Genomic DNA, 16698 nt, shown 5'->3' on the forward strand with positions numbered 1-16698 from the left:
GGGTCCCCGCCCACCAAATCGGAGGCCGAGGGTCCCCGCCCACCAAATCGGAGGCCGAGGGTCCACACCAACCAAATCGGAGGCCGAGGGGCCCCGCCCACCAAATCGAAGGCCGAGGGGCCCCGCCCACCAAAGCGGAGGCCGAGGGTCCCCGCACACCAAATTGGAGGCAGAGGGACCCCGCCCACCAAATCGGAGGCCGAGGGGCCCCGCCCACCAAAGCGGAGGCCGAGGGTCCCCGACCACCAAATCGGAGGCCGAGGGTCCCCGCCCACCAAATCGGAGGCCGAGGGTCCCTGCCCACCAAATTGGAGGCTGAGGGTCCCCGCCCACCAAATCGGAGGCCGAGAGTCCCCGCCCACCAAATCGGAGGCCGAGGGGCCCCGCCAACCAAATCGGAGGCCGAGGGGCCCCGCCAACCAAATCGGAGGCCGAGGAGCCCCGCCCACCAAATCGAAGGCCGAGAGGCCCCGCCCACCAAAGCGAAGGCCGAGGGGCCCGGCCCCGCCCACCAAAGCGGAGGCCGAGGGGCCCCGCTCACCACATCGGAGGCCGAGGGGCCCCGCCCACCAAATCGGAGGCCGAGGGTCCCCACCCACCAAATCGGAGGCCGAGGGTCCCCGCCCACCAAATCAGAGGCCGAGGGTCCCCGCCCACCAAATTGGAGGCCGAGGGTCCCCGCCCACCAAATCGGAGGCCGAGGGTCCCCGCCCACCAAATCGGAGGCTGAGGGTCCCCGCCCACCAAATCGGAGGCCGAGGGGCCCCACCAACCAAATCGGAGGCCGAGGGGCCCCGCCCACCAAATCGGAGGCCGAGGGTCCCTGCCCACCAAATTGGAGGCCGAGTGGCCCCGCCAACCAAATCGGAGGCCGAGGGGCCCCGCCCACCAAACTGGAGACCGAGTCGCCCCGCCCACCAAATTGGAGACCGAGGGGCCCCGCCCACCAAATCGGAGGCCGAGGGTCCCCGCCCACCAAATCGGAGGATAAGGGTCCCCGCCCACCAAATCGGAGGCCGAGGGGCCCCACCAACCAAATCGGAGGCCGAGGAGCCCCGCCCACCAAATCGAAGGCCGAGCGGCCCCGCCCACCAAAGCGGAGGCAGAGGGACCCCGCCCACCAAATCGGAGGCCGTGGGGCCCCGCCCACCAAATTATTCTTACATTTGAATAAATAAAGTATATATGGATCCTAGACTCCCGATTCTTTAGAATCGGGCTGCCATCTAGTATATATATATATACAGGTCCTTCTCAAAAAATTAGCATATAGTGTTAAATTTCATTATTTACCATAATGTAATGATTACAATTAAACTTTCATATATTATAGATTCATTATCCACCAACTGAAATTTGTCAGGTCTTTTATTGTTTTAATACTGATGATTTTGGCATACAACTCCTGATAACCAAAAAAACCTGTCTCAATAAATTAGCATATTTCACCCGTCCAATCAAATAAAAGTGTTTTTTAATAACAAACAAAAAAACCATCAAATAATAATGTTCAGTTATGCACTCAATACTTGGTCGGGAATCCTTTGGCAGAAATGACTGCTTCAATGCGGCGTGGCATGGAGGCAATCAGCCTGTGACACTGCTGAGATGTTATGGAGGCCCAGGATGCTTCAATAGCGGCCTTAAGCTCATCCAGAGTGTTGGGTCTTGCATCTCTCAACTTTCTCTTCACAATATCCCACAGATTCTCTATGGGGTTCAGGTCAGGAGAGTTGGCAGGCCAATTGAGCACAGTAATACCATGGTCAGTAAACCATTTACCAGTGGTTTTGGAACTGTGAGCAGGTGCCAGGTCGTGCTGAAAAATGAAATCTTCATCTCCATAAAGCATTTCAGCCGATGGAAGCATGAAGTGCTCCAAAATCTCCTGATAGCTAGCTGCATTGACCCTGCCCTTGATGAAACACAGTGGACCAACACCAGCAGCTGACATGGCACCCCACACCATCACTGACTGTGGGTACTTGACACTGGACTTCAGGCATTTTGGCATTTCCTTCTCCCCAGTCTTCCTCCAGACTCTGGCACCTTTATTTCCGAATGACATGCAAAATTTGCTTTCATCAGAAAAAAGTACTTGGGACCACTTAGCAACAGTCCAGTGCTGCTTCTCTGTAGCCCAGGTCAGGCGCTTCTGCCGCTGTTTATGGTTCAAAAGTGGCTTTACCTTGGGAATGCGGCACCTGTAGCCACACCAGACTCAGTCCACTGCTTCCTCAGGTTCCCCAAGGTCTGGAATCGGTCCTTCTCCACAATCTTCCTCAGGGTCCTGTCACCTCTTCTCGTTGTACAGCGTTTTCTGCCACATTGTTTCCTTCCAACAGACTTACCATTGAGGTGCCTTGATATAGCACTCTGGGAACAGCCTATTTGTTGAGAAATTTCTTTCTGGGTCTTACCCTCTTGCTTGAGGGTGTCAATGATGGCCTTCTTGACATCTGTCAGGTCGCTAGTCTTACCCATGATGGGGGTTTTGAGTAATGAACCAGGCAGGGAGTTTTTAAAAGCCTCAGGTATCTTTTGCATGTGTTTAGAGTTAATTAGTTGATTCAGAAGATTAGGGTAATAGGTCGTTTAGAGAACCTTTTCTTGATATGCTGATTTATTGAGACAGGTTTTTTGGGTTATCAGGAGTTGTATGCCAAAATCATCAGTATTAAAACAATAAAAGACCTGACAAATTTCAGTTGGTGGATAATGAATCTATAATATATGAAAGTTTAATTGTAATCATTACATTATGGTAAATAATGAAATTTAACACTATATGCTAATTTTTTGAGAAGGACCTGTATATATATATGTACACAGCTCTGGCAAAAATTAAGACCACCACAGACCTGAACCCCATTGAAAATCTCTGGAATGTAATCAAGAGGATGATGGATAGTCACAACACAAGCCATCAAACAAAGAAGAACTGCTTAACTCTCTGTGCCAGAAACAGTGTGAAAGACTGGTGGAAAGCTTTCCAAGACGCATGAAAGCTGCGATTAAAAATCATGGTTATTCCACAAAGTATTGATTTCTGAACTCTTTCTGAGTTAAAACGTTACTATTATTGTTTTTAAATGATTATGAACTTGTTTTCTTTGCATTGTTTGAGGTCTGAAAGACGTATTTTTTAATTTTGACCATATTCTTTATCAGAAAAAAAATACAAAATGTATTGCTTGGAAAATCGGACATGTCAGTAGTTTATAGAATAAAAGAACAATTTACATTTTACTCAAAAATATACCTCTAAAGAGAAAAATCAGACAAACCAGAGCTGTATATATATATATTGGCATGGCGACTGGTCATGTGATTAATGGGCAGTATGTATCGCAGAGGTGGGTGGCCCTGTGATGGAAGCCTGGGAGTGTTTTGCTCAGCAGATCTACTGCTGAGGGATTTGTTTTACATTGGGAAGGCTTCCAGGTGACTTGGAGAGATGGGTGGGACCAGTCACCTACATGCCCACCCAAAGGGGTGTGTCTGAACACCTAAGATGGTCATGTGTTTAAGGACTTGCAGTGATGTCACGATCAGGGTTAGGGCTATGCAATGGAGGTGTGTTTGGCATATGAGCAAGTGCTGGCTAGTCTGAGCCAGAGCAAGGAGGCCTGTGAGATACCTCCAGATTGGATGGTCTGATAACCATGAGTGATACTGACTGGGGTCAGTGAGAGATGTCTGTGGGATACCTCTGAGAATAAGAGGCATCCGGGAACCTGCGTGATGGATGCCAACAGGTAACGGAATGTAATCCATGTTATGCTGACCGGGGTCAGTGAGGGACTATGGTTCCACTGTAAAGCCGAATGTGTACAGACGGTGTTCAGACTGTTGCATACTACCAAGTTTCTGAGGTTGCGGTTTATGCTGATGTCGAAATAAACCAAATAGACTGTTTTTGTAAGAAAATCAGACCTGTGTGCGTTTATCCCATTGCCAAGCGAGTGTCCCCCAAGACACGCAGTAAGCGCTATCTTACTATATATTGTGAATTGAGAAAGTATTCATACCCAGTATAACTACAACTATTCTGTGAAGGCCTCCAAGGTTTGTTTGAAAACATTATGGATCAAATAGCATAATGAAAACCAAGGAACACACCATACAAGTCAGAGATTTTGGAGAAGAGTAAAGCATGGTTAGGTTATTAAAGAAAAAATAAAAATAGCCGAAGCTCTGACTATATTATGGAGCACTGTTCGATACATCATCCAAAAAATAAGGGGTAAGGCACGACTGCAAACCTACCAAGACATGGCTGCTTACCAAAACTGACATCCAAGAGGCCTATGGTCACAATGGGGGAGCTGCGGATATCCACAGCTCAGGTGGGAGTCAACAGGACAACTGATGAATACTCTACAATTCTGGCCTTCATGTTCATGACCACATTGTATAGATGACAGATAGGAGAAGTAGTGGATAGCCGACGCTGAGCGGGGGCGCCTATCTCGTTTATTTGTTTAGGGTGCCAACCTCCACTGCAAGGCAGGGCAATTCAGGATACATAGTGCAAGGGGCAGTTTCAGTCCAGCACGGTTGCTTGTATGTTGATTGTTAGTGTTCTATGCTTTTAGAGATTTAAATAAAGAATTGGTTTTATCCAGGATCTGAACATATAAGGTTTCTTTCGATTTTGCTTAGTTTTTGAACCTTAGTTGCATATTCTACTTAGTTTTTCTTCATGTTAGAGAGGCAAGAAGAGTATCAGTTTTGAAAGCATGCCATAAGTTCTGTTTGAAGTCTAAAAAAGCCATGTAGTGGACAAAGGAAGCATGTGGAAGAAGATGCTCTGGTCAAATGAAAGAAAAGTAGTTTTGGGGGTAAATGCAAAACGCTATGTATGGCAAAAAAAGAACACGGCACATCACCCTAAAAACACCACCCTAAAAACATTACCAGCAGTATCATTTTGTGAGGATGCTTTTTATAGCGGGGACAGTGGTACTTATCCACCATCCGGACTATCCTCCTTTGCAGTCTCTAATCAATATTTAAAAGAAAATTGAAAACTATCTGCGCTGGTATCCAAAAAAGGAAATTTTTAATTTTGAAGACCAGAGTTTAGAGATAAAAGATTTAAACTTAACTACTGCGAACACAGGTGTATATAAAAATAGTCACCTAGTGATAAGAACAGGGAACTAAAAATGTAACAGCCGCCAAGGAAAATCAAGGAATGTCTGTTAAAAACAATTATCGGTGGAACTAATAGGACTGATAGAAATGTTATAACCACCTAGCAAGGATATATCCAAAAATGTGTGTTTAAAAGATGATAATAAAATAATATATACCTGGTGGAGCAGTCTTTACACGATGCACACTTCCGTGTTTGCATCCATTTGTGTAGTCCAGAAGGGGTAGAATCAGGTGAAAGCCTGGTGTCGTTTTCAGAAGTGCGGGCTGCAGGCACTGCCCCGGCCGGTGGCAGAAAACCCGCGCCCGTTACCTCCGTACAATCTGTCAGCGCTGCTGGGCTGAGCCGCTAGGTACTCTGCTTGCTGCATGACCTTCCGTGACGTCACGGTCACGTGATTACTCACGTGACGGCCTAAGGAAAGTATAATGGAAATTAATCTGTTTAAAATCACCTGTGGCTAATGGGAGTGGAAGTGCACATGTCCAAAAGGATATAATTCAATAGAGAAAAAGGACCAGCACATTTAGACTAGTGTGAACAGGCGCCCTCAAAAAGTAAGGTTCCACCATAATATACAAAGAAGGTCCTTTCCTGCCCCATAAATTGTAGGCCTTTTGCCCATTAGAGGTGACATATCAGGACAGGGACCCAATTTACAAAGGGCGCCTTGACATGGCAATTGGGCTCACATATATTGGCCAATCTATGGCAGCAATGCAGTTTCATTGTTCTAAAGTAATCCTTCCTTACACACTGCTAAAAAAAATAAAGGGAACACTAAAATACCACATCCTAGATATCACTGAATGAAATATTTCAGTTGCAAATCTTTATTCATTACATAGTGGAATGTGTTGAGAGCAATAAAACATAAAAATGATCAATGTAAATCAAAATTAATATCCCATGTAGGTCTGGATTTGGAATGATACTCAAAATCAAAGTGGAAAATCAAATTACAGGCTGGTCCAACTTCAGGGGAAATGCCTCAAGACAAGGAAATTATGTTCTGTTGTGTATATGTGGCCCCTACGTGCCTGTATGACCTCCCTACAACGCCTGAGCATGCTCCTGATGAGGCGGCAGATGGTCTCCTGAGGGATCTCCTCCCAGACCTGGACTAAAGCATCTGCCAACTCCTGGACAGTCTGTGGTGCAACGTGACATTGGTGGATGGTGAGAGACATGATGTCCTAGATGTGTTCAATCGGATTCAGGTCTGGGGAACGGGCAGGCCCGTCCATAGCTTCAATGCCTTCATCTTGCAGGAACTGCTGACACACTCCAGCCACATGAGGTCTGGCATTGTCCTGCATTAGGATGAACCCAGGGCCAACCGCACCAGCATATGGTCTCACAAGGGGTCTGAGGATCTCATCTCAGTACCTAATGGCAGTCAGGTTACCTCTGGTGAGCACATGGAGGGCTATGCGGCCTTCCAAAAAAATACCACCCACACCATTACTGACCCACTGGCAAACCGGTCATGCTGAAGGATGTTGCAGGCAGCAGATCACTCTCCATGACGTCTTGAGACTCTGTCACATGTGCTCAGTGTGAACCAGCTTTCATCTGTGAAGAGCACAGGGCGCCAGTGGCGAATTTGCCAATCCTGGTGTTCTGTGGCAAATGCCAAGCATCCTGCACGGTGTTGGGCTGTGAGCACAACCCTCATCTGTGGAAATAGGGCACTCAGACCATCCTCATGGAGTCGGTTTCTAACCGTTTGTGCAAACACATGCACATTTGTGGCCTGCTGGAGGTCATTTTGCAGGGCTCTGGCAGTGCTTCTCCTGTTCCTCCACAAAGGCTGAGGTAGCGGTCCTGCTGCTGGTTTGTTGCCCTCCTATGGACCCCTCCACGTCTCCTGGTGTACTGGCCTGTCTCCTGGTAGCGCCTCCAGCCTCTGGACACTATGCTGACAGACACAGCAAACCTTCTTGCCACAGCTCGCAATGATGTGCCATCCTGAATGAGCTGCACTACCTGAGCCACTTGTGTGGGTTGTAGAGTCCGTCTCATGCTACCACGAGTGTGATAGCACAACCAACATTCAAAAGTGACCAAAACATCAGCCAGAAAGCATTGGCACTGAGATGGTCTGTGGTCCCCACCTGCAGAACCACTCTATTATTGAATGTGCCTTGATAATTGCCAATAATTTCCATCTGTTGTCTAATCCATTTGCACAATAGCATGAGCATGTGAAATTGATTGTCAACCAGTGTTGCTTTCAACCAGTGGACAGTTTGATTTCACAGAAGTTTGATTCACTTGGAGTTATATTCTGTTGTTTCAGTGTTCCCTTTATTTTTTTGAGCAGTGTATTTTACTAGCTATTGAACCCGTTCTACGCCCAGGTGGCGAGCATTTATATTGGTATATTGTCTCCATCCTGGTATGTACTGCTTCCATCCTGCACCCTAATCTTGTCTTGAGCTGCTACCGTCTTGCACCCCCTTCCTGTCATGTGCAGCCCCCATCCTGTGCCCCCTTCCTGTCATGTGCAGCCCCCATCCTGCGCCCTCATCCTGTTTTGTGCACCTCCATCTTGTCATGTGCTACTCTCTTCCTTTGCACTCATCCTGTAATGTGCTCCCATCCTGCGCCCCAATCCTGTCATGTGGTGCTCCCATCCTGTGCCCCCATCCTGTCATGTGGTGCTCCCATCCTGCACCCTCATGCTGTCATGTGCTGCTCCCATCCTGCGCCCCCATTCTGGTATGTGCTGCCCCATCCTGGTATGTGCGACTCCAATTCTGTGCCCCCATCCTGTCATGTGGTGCTCTCATCCTGCCTCCCCATCCTGTCATACGGTGCTGACCTCCTGTCATCTGCTGCTCCCATCCTGCGTCCCCATCCTGTCATGTGGTGCTCTCATCCTGCGTCCCCATCCTGTCATGCTGCTCCCATCCTGCACCCCCATTCTGTCTTGTGCTGCTCCCATCCTGCTCCCCCATTCTGTCATGTGCTGCACCCATTCTGCGCCCATATTCTGTCATGTGCTGCTCCCATCCTGCACTCCCATTCTGTCATGTGTAGTAAAAAGTCACTGGCTTGCTGCACTGATGTATTTTCTATATATATTCAGTAGAAAGTGGCTGGTTGCTCCGCTGACGTATTCTATATATAGATTCACTATAAAAATGGCGCCAGAAAGCGCAGACTGTGCAGGTGCCGATTCCGGCACCACAACCCTCCTGGGCCACAATCCTTATCCCCAGATGCGTAACTTTGTGGGGTCCAGACTGCGCAGGTGCGTCGCGCTTGCACAGTCTATAAAGGCTTCGGACAGAGTGACGCTCCTAGCATTATATTAAAGATGGTGCAACCTTACTATTTGTTGTATATATGCTTTTTTGGTAGGCGCCTGTTCACACTAGTTTACATGGGCTGGTCCTTTTTCTCTATTGAATCGTGATTAATGATAGGCGGCATGAATCTCCACTCAGTTTCCTTTTAAACCCATGTATTCGTTACATAGAGTTCGAATCTGATTATTATAAAAGGCATACGCATCAATACGTTGCTTAGAAAAACATTCTATGTACTAGTCAGGTAAATATATTTTTCAGTCAAAACATAAAAGCTAGTGAATGTCATCAGATTGAATATTTAGTGGCGGAAGAATGGAAATGTAAGTGCTGAGTTCAGAGTGAGGCCTTCCATTCGTTTTTTACCTTTATGTATTAGATGCAAAGTAAACATGTTCTTCACCCTGTCCACTATTTTAAAATTCAGCTTGTGTGAATATTCTTTTTTCTAACAAATCATAGCATAAAGCCATCTCTTCATCCTCTTCTCATCATTTCCATCTCCCAGTGCCTTATCAAGCACTTTTCATGCACATTTAACAGCATTAGAATACGCCGCACAGAGATATTTTGCAGCCGGCCTCGCGTATTTTCACATGATGCACATTGCATCCTGACTCAACATAGGCCATTAACACTAACGACTCTGACAGGGTGTTCAAAAATGGTGACGTTATTACTTTACTTTCAGTACAGAACTGAAATGAATGCTAAAAATAACAAATCAGGAAAGATTTTTAAAGGAGTCGTCTGGCTTAGGACAATGGTATTTCAGATTGCAGGTTCATCTCCTGTTCTATAACAATGCCATCACTGTATATATTCTGCAATAAAAAGCTTTTAAATTCACAAAATTTTAGCACAACTTGACTGCGGCTCTAAAATTTTGAAACTTTTAGCTTTTTCACTCCATCTGGATCCTCAAATTAATGACGAGTGGCGGCATTCGTTATACCACAGATCCTACAGGGACTGCAGTAAGATTTTTGGAAAGTCACATGGAGGTGCAACCCTCTTAATGAATCAGGAGCCTTGCACTCTATTCTGCCCCATTATCAAGATTGGCAAGGATCGCTGGTCTTGATGAATTGGGGGCATGCTGAAGTCAGTCGTTCCGGATTCATGAAGAGGCCCGCACTCTTTATGAATCAGGAGCATCTGGTGGGAATCATACTCCAAATCTGACAGATGATTTCCATGTGCCTTGCCAGAACTCTTACTCCACTCCCTGACTAGAGTAAGATTTTGGGCATAGGGAACATAACAGCTCATCACAAATTTGATGAGTTGCGGTGTTACATCCATGTCCCACCCTGGTTCTGCCTTTTTTGGCAGTACTGAGAGAAACTGGCATGAAAATGTCAAAATTCATAAAAAATTTGCGCAACTCGGAGTTGCTAAAAAAATTTGTTTCTTTGCAAATCAATTTGTACTAGAATTCTGTCAAAATTGTTTTGATTAATCGGGGCCAAAATGTACATTTAAAGGAATTTTGTAAAATACACTAGTACTATATGTCAATATTTGTGGTTTAGAAGGGAAAGGAAGGAAGACTATGTATTCCCACGATGGCTCCAACATTATTATTTCTTACTTTATATTATTGCTTTTGCAGGTTTATAACGTTCACTATACTATGAGCATCAATGGCAAGATACAAGAAGGATCAATGGAAATTGATGCTGGGAACAATCTAGAAACATTCAAGACTGGAACGGGTAATGATGAAGCTGTAGAGGTGCATGATTTCCAGATTGTGAGTACTGCTGTTTCTATTATCTTGTAGAGTTCGGGTAGTAAGTCTGTATCAAGCAAGCTTTTCAAGAAATCCTCATGATAACAGGGCTTATAACTCCAGTTTCCATCAGTCAGAGAGGTCTCAAATTACAAAATAAAATATAATCCACAATATGTACAACCAAAATCTATTTTAACCCCAAATTGTAAAATAAAATGGTCAAGAAGTTAGGGTCCAAAAGATGAAATTGATCAATGAATGCTTTATGATTCATAGAAGCAAATGTAAAGCCCCGAGAAATTATTTTTTTACAATAATTATTATACAAGAATGATCATGTTCCAGATTATTGGGAATTCTGTTTTTTTCGTGTATTTGTATATAAGACATTTGATTATTTGTTAAATTGTAATGGTCGCATTCACAGTTTTACAATAAAGACAACATGCAGGACCACCTGTAACATTGACAGCCCCCTTTTTAGATCACATGCCCAATGTTTTACTGGTCTTTTTTGTAATGAAAATATTATGTTTTAGAGTTCTTATTCATTCATACAGCCGTCTAGTCCTTGATCCCTTCAGTGTGGTATAAGAACCCTCAAGGGAAACTGAAACGGGAACTGATCCCATAGATTTTTATGGGATTGTTCCTTTTCATCTGGTCCAAGTTGTTGCTTTTAGTTGGTCTTAGAGCAAAATCAAAAAAACATAAAATGAAGCGTGTTCTGATCAGTTGTGTCCAGACCAGGCATGAAGAGCTAACAAAACACAACTAATGTATGGACTTACAATTCAATGTTCGGCTGATGGACAGGTCCAATGAAAAATGTACACCTTACACTGACCTGACACTAATGAAAGTAGTCTGGCTCTGTCTTTGTGGTTACCGGGATCTATGAAAATATGTGAAGTTAAAGTGTAACCGTCGTTTTAATGCTTATTACATAAATCAATATTACGCATGAAAATAAGCAGCTTTGTAATATATCTTATAAGAAAAATTCTCAATTCTGAGGTAAAATCTGTATTCAGTGAATATATGAATTCACTCTTTTAAGTCATAAGTCTATGGAATTAGGTTGGTTTCACACTTGCGTTTTTTGCCGCTGCGTTTTAGCGCTAAAAAACGCATGCGTTTTTTTTCTATACTTAACATTAAAAATGCATGCTTTTTTTGCATGCGTTTTGATGCGTTTTTGGCAACGCATGCATTTTTTTATGCTTGCGTTTTGTTGCAAAAATGCAACCTGTAGTAATTTCTAGCGGTGTTTTTTTGCAGCAAAAAACGCATGAGATTGTTTTTTCGTGACATATTGGGCTTCATGTTAGTGGTAAATTTAGGTCGATAATATCTGAGTTTATTTGTGAAAAAAACAGAAATTTGGCGAAAATTTTGAAAATTTTGCAATTTTCACATTTTTAATTTTTATTCTGTTAAACCAGAGAGTTATGTGACACAAAATAGTTAATAAATAACGTTTCCCACATGTCTACTTTACATCAGCACAATTTTGGAAACAAATTTTTTTTTGCTAGGAAGTTATAAGGGTTAAAATTTGACCAGTGATTTCTCATTTTTACAACAAAATACAAAACCATTTTTTTTAGGGACCACCTCGCATTTGAAGTCATTTTGAGGGTTCTATATGGCTGAAAATACCCAAAAGTGACACCATTCTAAAAACTGCACCCCTCAAGGTGCTCAAAACCACATTCAAGAAGTTTATTAACCCTTCAGGTGTTTCACAGCAGCAGAAGCAACATGGAAGGAAAAAATGAACATTTAACTTTTTAGTCACAAAAATGATCTTTTAGCAACAATTTTTTTATTTTCCCAAGGGTAAAAGGAGAAACTGGACCACGAAAGTTGTTGTCCAATTTGTTCTGAGTACGCTGATACCTCATATGTGGAGGTGAACCACTGTTTGGGCGCACGGCAGAACTCGGAAGGGAAGGAGCGCCATTTGACTTTTTGAATGAAAAATTGGCTCCAATCTTTAGCGGACACCATGTCGCGTTTGGAGAGCCCCCGTGTGCCTAAACATTGGAGCTCCCCCACAAGTGACCCCATTTTGGAAACTAGACGCCCCAAGGAACTTATCTAGATGTGCACTATATAGTGAGCACTTTAAACCCCCAGGGGCTTCACAAATTGATCCGTAAAAATGAAAAAGTACTTTTTTTTCACAAAAAAATTATTTTAGCCTCTTTCATTTTCACATGGGCAACAGGATAAAATGGATCCTAAATTTTGTTGGGCAATTTCTCTTGAGTACACCGATACCTCACATGTGGGGGTAAACCACTGTTTGGGCACATGGTAAGGCTCGGAAGGGAAGGAGCGCCATTTGACTATTTGAATGAAAAATTATCTCCATCGTTAGCGGACACCATGTCGCGTTTGGAAAGCCCCTGTGTGCCTAAACATTGGAGCTCCTCCACAAGTGACCCCATTTTGGAAACTAGACCACCCAAGGAACTTATCTAGAGGCATAGTGAGCACTTTAAACCCTCAGGTGCTTCACAAATTGATCCGCAAAAATGAAAAAGTACTTTTTTTTCACACAAAATTTCTTTTAGCCTCAATTCTTTCATTTTCACATGGGCAACAGGATAAAATGGATACTAAAATTTGTTGGGCAATTTCTCCTGAGTACGCCGATGCCTCATATGTGGGGGTAAACCACTGTTTGGGTGCACGGCAAGGCTCGGAAGGGAAGGAGCGCAATTTGACTTTTTGAATGGAAAATTAGCTCCAATCGTTAGCGGACACCATGTCGAGTTTGGAGAGCCCCTGTGTGCCTAAACATTGGAGCTCCCCCACAAGTGACCCCATTTTGGAAACTAGACCTCCCAAGGAACTAATCTAGATGTGTGGTGAGCACTTTGAACCCCCAAGTGCTTCACAGAAGTTTATACCGCAGAGCCGTGAAAATAAAAAATAATTTTTCTTTCCTCAAAAATGATTTTTAGCCCAGAATTTTTTATTTTCCCAAGGGTAACAGGAGAAATTGGACCCCAAATGTTGTTGTCCAGTTTGTCCTGAGTACGATGATACCCCATATGTGGGGGTAAACCACTGTTTGGGCACAAGTCAGGGCTCGGAAGGGAGGTAGTGACGTTTTGAAATGCAGGCTTTGATGGAGTGTTCTGCGTGCGTCACATTCCATTTGCAGAGCCCCTGATGTGCCTAAACAGTAGAACCCCCCCACAAGTGACCCCATTTTGGAAACTAGACCCCCCAAGAAACTTATCTAGATATGTGGTGAGCACTTTGAACCCCCAAGTTCTTCACAGAAGTTTACAACGCAGAGCCGTGAAAATAAAAAATCATTTTTCTTTCCTTAAAAATGATGTTTTAGCAAGCAATTTTTTATTTTCCCAAGGGTAACAGGAGAAATTGGACCCCTATAGTTGTTGCCCAGTTTGTCCCGAGTACACTGATACCCCATATGTGGGGGTAAACCACTGTTTGGGCACAAGTCAGGGCTCGGAAGGGAGGTAGTGACGTTTTGAAATGCAGGCTTTGATGGAGTGTTCTGCGTGCTTCACATTCCATTTGCAGAGCCCCTGATGTGCCTAAACAGTAGAAACCCCCCACAAGTGACCCCATTTTGGAAACTAGACCCCCCCAAGAAACTTATCTAGATATGTGGTGAGCACTTTGAACCCCCAAGTTCTTCACAGAAGTTTACAACGCAGAGCCGTGAAAAAAAAAATCATTTTTCATTCCTCTAAAATTATGTTTTAGCAAGCAATGTTTTATTTTCGCAAGGGTAACAGGAGAAATTGGACCCCAATAATTGTTGCCCAGTTTGTCCTGAGTATGCTGGTACCCCATATGTGGGGGTAAACCACTGTTTGGGCACACGTCGGGGCTCGGAAGGGAGGGAGCACCATTTGACTTTTTGAACGCAAGATTGGCTGGAATCAATGGTGGCGCCACGTTGCGTTTGGAGACCCCTGATGTGCCTAAACAGTGGAAACCCCTCAATTCTAACTCCAACACTAACCCCAACACACCCCTAACCCTAATCCCAACCCTAACCCCAACACACCCCTAACCCTAATCCCAACTCCAGCCATAACCCTAATCACAAGCCAACCCCAACACACCCCTAACCACAACCCTAACCCTAATCCCAACCCTAACCCTAATCCCAACCCTAACCCCAACCCTAACCACAACTTTAACCCCAACACACCCCTAACCCTAACCATAACCCTAACCACAAGCCTATTCTTAATCCTATTTCCAACCCTAGCCCTAATTCCAACCCTAACTCTAATTCCAACCCTAACCCTAAGGCTATGTGCCCACGTTGCGGATTCGTGTGAGATTTTTCCGCACCATTTTTGAAAAATCCGCAGGTAAAAGGCACTGCGTTTTACCTGCGGATTTACCACGGATTTCCAGTGTTTTTTATGCGGATTTCACCTGCGGATTCCTATTGAGGAACAGCTGTAAAACGCTGCGAAATCCGCACAAAGAATTGACATGCTGCGGAAAATATAGCGCAGCATTTCCGCGCGGTATTTTCCGCACCATGGGCACAGCGGATTTGGTTTTCCATAGGTTTACATGGTACTGTAAACCTGATGGAACACTGCTATGAATCCGCAGCGGCCAATCCGCTGCGGATCCGCAGCCAAATCCGCACCGTGTGCACATAGCCTAATTCTAACGCTAACCCTAGTTCTAACCCTAACCCTACCCCTAACCCTACCCCTATCCCTACCCCTAACCCTAACCCTAGTTCTAACCCTAGTGGAAAAAAAAAATATTTTCTTTATTTTATTATTGTCCCTACCTATGGGGGTGATAAAGGGGGGGGGGGTCATTTACTATTTTTTTATTTTGATCACTGTGATAAGTTTACCACAGTGATCAAAATGTACATGGAACGCATCTGCCGGCCGGCAGATTCGGCGGGCGCACTGCGCATGCGCCCGTCATTTTGGAAGGTGGCGGCACCCAGGGAGAAGACGAACCGACTTTACCGATTTTACCCTCCGGTATTTCAATTTTAACATCTAGAAATTCTAATGACGACCCTCCAAAAGAAGCAGTAAATTGCATATTGTCCTCGTTATGATTATTAAGATAAGAAACAAAATTCCCGAATTCCTGTTCAGAACTATCCCACACAATAAAGACATCGTCCGCAAATCTATAATACGCACGTATGAACCGTAAATAATCTGGGAGATCTTCTTGTAAAAAACCGCCTGTCAGCTAATGAAAACTCTAATTGGCTGAATAAGCTGCAACCTAAAGGAAACCACAAATGTGGAAGTTGTAGTTATTGTCAATATAGACTTCTTGATAATCCTATATGTATCGGCCCCATTTGTCACACAGTCCGACAATTGATAACCTGTAAATCGCGTTATGTGGTTTATTTAATTTCATGCCCATGTCATTTTTTTTTACATAGGCAAAACTATTCGCCCATTATTTCATAGGTTCAGAGAACATTATAATTCGGTCTCTTCTGGTAAGGGCTGCCCCCGCTTCATAAAACACATGCATGATGTACATAGCGCAAATCCAAATGTACTACGGTTTGCGGGCTTAGAAATTGTAAAAAATCCACAGAATGGAGGTGATCGTGGAAAAACATTATTGCAATGTGAAGCGAGGTGGATAATTGAATCAAATGCACAGGGCGCTACTGGACTAAATGACAAATTGGACATGTCTGTTTTTCTCTAAGAGCCGCAGATTTTGTACTTCCTATATGTAACTTTACATGTATGTTCCTATTATATATATTTATCTTGCTTATCGGCTTAATTTGGTGTGTATATCCAAATGTGTTTTTAATGATTTCACCTGGTTATATGAAGACGTTTAGTTCCCTATATAGGACATGACGTTCTTAACTCACGCACCTCGACCCGTGGAAGCGCGCAGGCGCGAAACGGCCGTCGTCCTCTTGCCTCCTCTTGCACTCCTCTCCTCACCAGCCGCCTCTCCGTTTTATGTCTGCGAGTATATGCTCTGAATAAAGGACACTTTTTTATACAGCATCTTGGGTGAGTGCCACTTCTATTCTCTTATGATTTGGATGTCTATTGCTATTAACGGTGTGCACCACCCCAACGCTATTATCTCTCGCTTGCCATAGAGGTTCTAAACTGAATCGCATGTATCCATATTCCAACAAATTGGAAATCTGAGACTTTGGCATATCTTGAATTTGTGTTTGGTGTGCGGAGAAGACACCTAGTGCCATTCTACTTCTATATTTTCATACACAATCAAAAATTTATCCAGATACTTCCGGAAGATATCATGCATAAAGGACTGAAACACTGAAGGGGCATTAGAGAGCCCAAAGGGCATCACCAAGTATTCAAAATGACCTTCGGGCGTATTGAATGCAGTTTTCCATTCATCTCCCTGCCTAATGCGCACAAGGTTGTACGCACCACGAAGATCTATCTTGGTGAACCACTTGGCGCCCTTAATCCGAG

General features: G+C 44.2%; 1 protein-coding gene and 1 long non-coding RNA gene across 2 annotated transcripts in view; one reads left to right on the top strand and one right to left on the bottom strand.

Moving 5' to 3' along the window:
* The window catches only part of CNMD (chondromodulin), a 146335-nt gene that overhangs the window by 42478 nt on the left and 87159 nt on the right, over window positions 1-16698 (top strand). Inside the window, exon 3 of the mRNA XM_077297305.1 lies at window positions 10094-10234. Within this exon, the coding sequence (XP_077153420.1) occupies window positions 10094-10234 (141 nt within the window). The remainder of the gene's footprint in view (window positions 1-10093; window positions 10235-16698) is intronic.
* The window catches only part of LOC143816653 (uncharacterized), a 36529-nt gene that overhangs the window by 12666 nt on the left and 7165 nt on the right, over window positions 1-16698 (bottom strand). The window contains exon 2 of the long non-coding RNA XR_013223973.1: window positions 5319-5575. This is a non-coding gene — a long non-coding RNA (uncharacterized LOC143816653). The remainder of the gene's footprint in view (window positions 1-5318; window positions 5576-16698) is intronic.

Source organism: Ranitomeya variabilis, chromosome 3, assembly GCF_051348905.1.
Source record: "Ranitomeya variabilis isolate aRanVar5 chromosome 3, aRanVar5.hap1, whole genome shotgun sequence".
Taxonomy (NCBI): domain Eukaryota; kingdom Metazoa; phylum Chordata; class Amphibia; order Anura; family Dendrobatidae; genus Ranitomeya; species Ranitomeya variabilis.